The sequence below is a fragment of the Bufo gargarizans genome, chromosome 1, assembly GCF_014858855.1.
Source record: "Bufo gargarizans isolate SCDJY-AF-19 chromosome 1, ASM1485885v1, whole genome shotgun sequence".
NCBI classification, from domain to species: domain Eukaryota; kingdom Metazoa; phylum Chordata; class Amphibia; order Anura; family Bufonidae; genus Bufo; species Bufo gargarizans.
Window position 1 is genome coordinate 688,370,604 of NC_058080.1, and position 6,980 is coordinate 688,377,583.

The 6,980-nt window shown below is 44.6% G+C and overlaps 1 protein-coding gene across 2 annotated transcripts in view; it reads left to right on the forward strand.

Moving 5' to 3' along the window:
* The window catches only part of NNT (nicotinamide nucleotide transhydrogenase), a 102,709-nt gene extending 102,061 nt beyond the window's left edge, over positions 1-648 (forward strand). For both annotated transcript variants that reach the window (XM_044276216.1, XM_044276217.1), the window contains exon 22: positions 110-648. In XM_044276216.1, coding sequence (XP_044132151.1) covers positions 110-256 — 147 coding nt within the window. In that variant the 3' untranslated portion in view covers positions 257-648. The remainder of the gene's footprint in view (positions 1-109) is intronic.
* The last annotated feature ends 6,332 nt before the right edge of the window (positions 649-6,980 follow it).

The window sequence follows — 6,980 nt, forward strand, 5'->3', positions numbered from 1 at the left end:
AACAAAGAGATCAATGATGGATTTTAGTGCAATAAGTGAGGATCATAAACAGTGTTCCCCCCCCATTAACTAGTAGAAGGGCCTGAAGTAATTTTTCCTTCTTTTCCAGGTCATTGTAATGAAGAGGTCTCTGGGTGTTGGTTATGCTGCTGTTGACAATCCCATCTTCTACAAGCCCAATACCGCCATGTTGTTGGGTGATGCCAAGAAGACCTGTGATGCTCTGCAGTCCAAAGTGCGGGAGTCCTACCAGTAATAGATGCTCCTTGTGAGCTTACTTTTTTTTTTTTTTAACTAAAGCTCTACCGGCCAGTGTTAACAGTTTTGAAAACCACCAGTTTTTTTAAATAATAGAACTTGGTATTTTTAGACTGAGACCGGTACTATATGGCTGAAACAAACAGAAATTGGATTTGGTATTTTGAGTCCTTGATACCAATTTTTGTATGAGCCAAGAAGAGCCTTCCACTATTGTACATGAAAGCAATCAATGTTTTATATATTTCTAATTGTAGCAAACGACCTTTCTTAACAACAATCATTGTGCTTTGAAAATGTGAAGACCGGAGCCCATCTGATGTTACAACAATTTCTCCCATTTTGTGAAACTGCAATGGTCCCTTTAATAAAATCTTAAGTGGCACAAGATGATGTTGAACGTGGTGGGATGTTAGAAACATCAATGTGATGTACTTTTACGTGTACCGTTTCACTGGCTTCCCTTCTAATTGGGAGTCACTTCTGTAGCTCGCTTGCACGTCCAAATTTAGGTACCCAGATGATACAACATTGAAGCCTAAAGCCTTATTCACACGTCAGTGATTTCCATCAGTCATTGTGACAAAACCAGGATTGGAGCCTCCACACACATAAGGTATAAGGGAAAGATCTGCACCTGTTCTCGGTGTAGAGCCGCACCTGGTCTTGGCTCGCAATCACTGATGGAAATCACTGACCGAACACTGTGTGAATGAGGCATAAGGGGCCTTTTACAGGGGCAGATCTGTTGTCCAAAATGAGCTCTGATTGACAATATAGCATTTGGAGCTCATTTACACTGTATGTGCCCAGACAATGGCTAGTGTGATCGTTTAGGCCAATACAGTTCCGTTATTGTTGGCAGCACATCCCTGTTTTTACAGGGTGATGTGCTGCCAACAACCAAGATTTCTAATGCTGCATAGCAGATGCACATGTGTTGGGTGATCGATGGCATGTTTCCACAGGGCGATGTACTGCTGACAACCGATGCTATATAATGCTACATAGCAGATGCACATTTGTCGGGTGATCGGTGGCATGTTTCTACAGGGCGATGTGCTGCTGACAACCGATGCTATATAATGCTACATAGCAGATGCACTTTTGTCAGGTGATCGGTGGCATGTTTCCACAGGGCGATGTGCTGTCGACAACCAATGCTTTTGAATGCTGCATTAAAGATGCACATTTGTCAGGTGATCGTGGCATGTTTTCGCAGGGCGATGATCGAACAAACATTTGTGTGAACTTTAGTTCCCAACCATCCGCCCATGTAAAAGGTCCGAATGGTGTAAATCTATAGCCCCCATACATTTCCTGAGTCTATGTTCATTTCTCTCAGCATTCATCATTGTATCGATCAGACTGTATTTGCTCCGATTGTCACGTTGATGTGGTTACAGTATAGGCCTGTTGCGGCACAGCAAACTACCTCTTTGCGCTGCACATGCTCGTTGTAAGGGCCCTTTTGCTAAGCAACAGAAAAGATGAGAAGGTGGCACAAGGAGGTGTGACAGTGCTGGAGCCAGAACGTTTTGTTATATCTGCCAGTTCTGTACTGAGAGGAAGACCTATACAATCACGTGACCCATTATATCACTACAGTAGTCAGGCCTATATGTGGAAGCAGTAGACTATTCCACAGGTTCATCAAATATACTACAGAAGTGATAATTTCATGGTACAAGACACCTGCACCACATGCACACATCCTGAAGGTAACACTGGTAGGGTACTGGGACCTGGTACGCTGGAGGGCGGCTGCTTTAGTCCTACAGTTCACATATTATCAATAATTATTTTTTGACAGGTAACAAACTTTTAAATTGTGAAAGCAATTAAAACTCGAATGACATCATGTGGCATCCAAGAAATGAGGGCAGGCGTACGTTCTTCATTAGCTTTCTGCGTTTTTTTTTACGCCATTTCTGGACCGTACCTTCTAGTGGTTTTGTTGTATCTAGATTAATCGAGCAAACACTAATCGAACAAACGCCAACAAAATCCCGCAAATAACCGATGACATAGGCCTTTACTGAGAACACTACCTCAATGACCGCATTAGTTATAGGAAACTGGTGAAGTAGGGTCCCCAACTTGTCCTGGAAACCACGCATCAGGAAACTGTTTACAGGACGTCTTCATCAGGACACATGCCCTATTGTATGCTCTGTCAGAAAGCGCTTTCTATGACTGTTCCATTCAATAACTCAGGTGGGTTTTCTTGCAATGGGCATGGGATGGGGCATGTTGTTGATATACTTAGGAATGGTAAAATTCATGACTAGTATGTCATATATCCTGAATATAGTATAGGCAGTTTGAGCCAGACGTCAATCACATATATTATTGGCAAACAAAAATGAAAGCCACCAGGTTATTCACTGTTGGATGAATAGTGGCAATAGTGGGTTGTGTATCAAAGAAAAATTACCAAATGTTCTCTGAAATTGAATAGATAGATGAGACAGTGGGTTGTGTGCCCACATTGAACATGGTGTTTGAGCTGCAGGCAGCATATTGTAGAGCGTGAGAAGCTGAGCAGATTGATCTATATAATTTTGGGGGAAAAGATTCAGTATAACTTGTATTTTATTAAGTTAAATTCCTGCTCATTCTGAACTTTGACGTCCAGGAGGCGGTCCTATCACTGATAAAGAGCCGTCTCTGTATACACAGTCATAGAGGGAAGGCTGTCAATCACTGATAGGACCGTCTCCTGGACTTCAAAGCCCAGAATGAGCAGGAATATAAATGAATGAAATACAATTTTCACTGAATCTGTTCCCACAATGCTATATGTCAGTCTGCTCAGCATCTATAACTGCAGCTCATACACCATGTTCGATGTGTATATCTCGAAATACATAGTTACATCAGCAAGAATGGGCATAATACAAATGGTGCCTAGTTTCCACTGATCTGACCTGTGGCTGCTTCCACCGACTTTTAGGTGACCTGCTTTTTAGGTTTTGTTTTTTTTTGTTGTTTTTTGCCACATTTTGAATCAAAGCGCTGGATTGCACTTAGATCTCCGTATTGGTAAATGCAAATCCACATCCACATTCATTACACTTATATTTTACTGTTTGTTTCAGAGTAATGGATTGGCCGGCACTGGTTTTGGTAGTCTCCGTTTTCGGTGATCCCATGTTAATTCTAGATCAGGATGAGTAACTGAAGTGGTCATGATGTCTGTTTTTTGCTCCTCTAGCGACAAAAGCTATAATTTAATTGTTTAATAAATGTATCCTCCTCATGAAATCCATTAAAGAGAAATGAAGTAATTTGCTGCCGTTTTATTTTCGTGGCTTGTTTGAAGAGTGGAGGAGTGTCTGATGATTTGTAATCTTATACAGTATGAATAGAATACAATACGGATAACGGATTTCTAGAATCTGAATCTATAGACCTTGTGCAACTGGAAAACATGACGAGTTTGAGCATCATTAGTGGCCAGCAGTACTGTGCAGGAAGGATCCGGGAAACGCGTATGATGCAGCTGCTGCTCCAGTGGTGATGGTGACTAGAGAAAAACCTAACCGTGATCAACGCTGATCATGTCAACCAAAGAGGATGGGTGTGTGTGTGACGCGATCAGAGTTCATACCTTGTATAGCCAGACAGCCCACATCACAGAGCGGTCTGAACATATTCCCTTTTAGAATTTTTTTTATGTATTTTTCCCAAAATAAAATCTATATGAATTTAAAAGGGTTGTGTCATCTCAGACAATGGGGGCATATTGCTAGGATATGCCCCCATTGTCTGATAGCTGCGGGTCCAATAGCTGGAACCTGCACCTATCTCGTAAATGGAGCCTTGAAAGTCACAAGGGTGGGGAAATGATTGGTGGCCGCCCTCCAATGATTTCTATGAGGCCGCTGAAAATAGCTGAGCGATACTCCCATTAATTTCTATGGGGCCGAGCCAGCGCTCGGCAATTCAGCCCCGTAGAAATGAATGGAGGGCGGCTGTACATGTGCAGTGCACCGTCCGTGAATTTCAACGCTACATTTGCGAGATAGGTGTGGGACTTGCACCTATCAGACAATGGGGGCATATCCTAGCAATATGCCCCCCATTGTCTGAGATGACACAACCTATTTAACACTAATGCATACAGTATGACATAATGTCACCTATATAAAGTACAACTCTTCCCACAAAAAAGCAAAGACTTGTAAAGCTATCTTGGCCCAAAATGTAAAGGTTAAAACTAGAGATGAGCGTATTCATTATTTTGAAATTCGTTCACACTTCGTTTGTTGGTAAAAGGGGAATTGCGTTATGGATTTCGTTACCACGGACCGTAACGCAATTCTTTCATTATTCATTCCATCATAATAGAAGTCTATGGGCTGCAAAACTGATTTGTCCCGTTTCCATTATGCAGGAGAGGAATCCTTCTCTGCAAAACAGGACGGATCAGTTTTGCAGCCCATAGACTTCTATTATGACGGAATTCATAACGCAATTCATAGAAATGCGTCATGGTCCGTGGTAACGGAATCTATAACGCAATTCAACAAAGTGTGAACAAATTTTATAAGCAGAAATTTGCTCATCTCTAGTTAAAACCATCTGAATGCAATGAGGCAAAATAAATGTTTAGGCTGGGTTCACACCTGAGCGTTTTACAGCGCGTTCCTACGCGCTGTAAAACGCTCAACAAGGAGAAACCAATGATTCCCTATGGGAATGGTTCTCACCTGGGCGTTTTACAGAGCGTACGATCGCGCTGTAAAAAGCCAGACGCCCCAAGAAGTACATGAGCTTCTTTGGGGCGTCTTGTCGCGCGCTCCCATACATAGACTTTCGGGAACGCGCGACAATGGGCGTTCGCTTGGCTCTGTATGTGCGATTGCAAACGCCGGTACAATCGCGCATACAGAGCGCTCCATCGCGAACGCTCAGGTGTGAACCCAGCGTTATACCCTGTGAGACAGTGACAGGTCTCACGCAGGTTGGAGGCAAGGAAGGGGTGGATAGTGCGGTCCACACCCCTGTTCTACCACAGGTGAGAGAAGCTGGAGGTAATCAGCCTTGCATAAGGCACCTCCCAGAGTGTCAGAAGGGATGGAGTGTGTTGCCTGGAGGCTCAGTCTGTGTGGCCTCAGCTGGGCTAGGCTGAGGGACCACAAGGCTAAGTAACAGCCTGGAATTTGGGGGACACACTGATGCCTGCAGTACAAGGGCCACGAGGTCAGAGTCGGGAGCACTGCTGGACCACACTCCCCCAAAGGGACTTGCATTTGCTACAGCCTGGAGGCTGCTGGGCTAGCTGAGAAAGCTGCGTGTTATATCCGTGTCTGAACAGCACTCTATAGGTGAGTCAGGGATTCTACCCTATGTTTAGTTAGAGCCCAGCCGGGCAGGTATTTGTTTTGTATTATGTTTGTTTTTCTAAGGTGCCAAATAAAGCGAAGTTTGGACCTTACACTTGGTGTTTGGCAAAGATATTTGTGTGAATGACCCCCGGAGAAGAGCTAACCCCCTACAATTGGTGTTGGATGCCGGCAGTTGTCCCTGCTGATAAGTAAAAGTGCTGGAAGCCTGCTAGTTTGCAGGAGCAGAGACTGCTGGTGTTAATCTGGACATTTTTTTTTTCTGTGGTGCAAACAGTGCAGGATTTAAAGGGCCAGAAGCCCAGTACAAGAGACTGATCAGTGGAAATGGCTGCAAAATGGTATAGCCTGTGGGAGAAATCCTGCGAGTTGGTGATCGGGGGAATCCCACTGGGGGTCATTCTAGACTCCCGCCAGCAAGTGTCTCAGGTTCTGCCTGAAATTCTGGACTTTGTAACAAGGGGGCCAGAGACAAAAACTACGGTGTAACTGACCTTTGTGATGGACTATGGCTCTGTGCAATGGGAGCTGTTAAAATGTGAGACACTGGAAGTGGAATTTGTACTGGACAAGGACTTTCCTTTGTTTGGGCAGTTGTGGAGCAGAGTTCCTGATAAAAAGCAACAATATGCCGTTGCCAAGGGCAACCTTCGGGAAGACAGAGGTGGAGAGCGGTGCAGTTCTCAGGAGTACATATCTTCTCTGCGACTGTGCACAAGATTCCAAAGGGTGCGGCTGGAATGACCGTCCAGGAAAAGTCTGGATTCAAGGCCAGGGCGTTTCCAGTAGCAACGGTTGCATCACGGAGTCTGCAGGTGATCGGGGTACCAGGAACCAGGGGCAGTCTTCCAAAGTCCGGAAGAAGGATGATCTCGGTAGAGATGTCCCTGGAATGTCCTCGGCTCCCAAGACTTCCAAACCCGTGGCATCAGGGAGTCGGCGGCAGTTGCTATCTGCTGGGCCGGTATGGGGTAAGACACCCAGTCAAGAAACTGCTACAAAAATATGCGACAATGTGAAAAAAGCAGTGTCTGAACAGACGGATAAGCCTGTTAGGATTGCTCCCTCGCAGAAATCTACAGAGGAGAAGGTTTCTGTGTTACCTCAGTTGCCCATGACCAAAGCTAGTTTTGGGATGACAAGGATCCGGGATCCCATGCTAGCCCGGGTAAGAGGTAGCACAACATTGAAACCTGAGACTGGTAAATTAATAAAGGTGCTGGACAGTCGTGCGGATAAGGACTATCCGCTGATTGTCACTGAGCGTGAGACTCCAATGAGAACAGGGATTTATGAATTTGATGTTACAGATACGCTCATGCATGAGGGAGTATTGGGCCGTGATATAGGTTTGTTGCTGTGGGGTAAGGT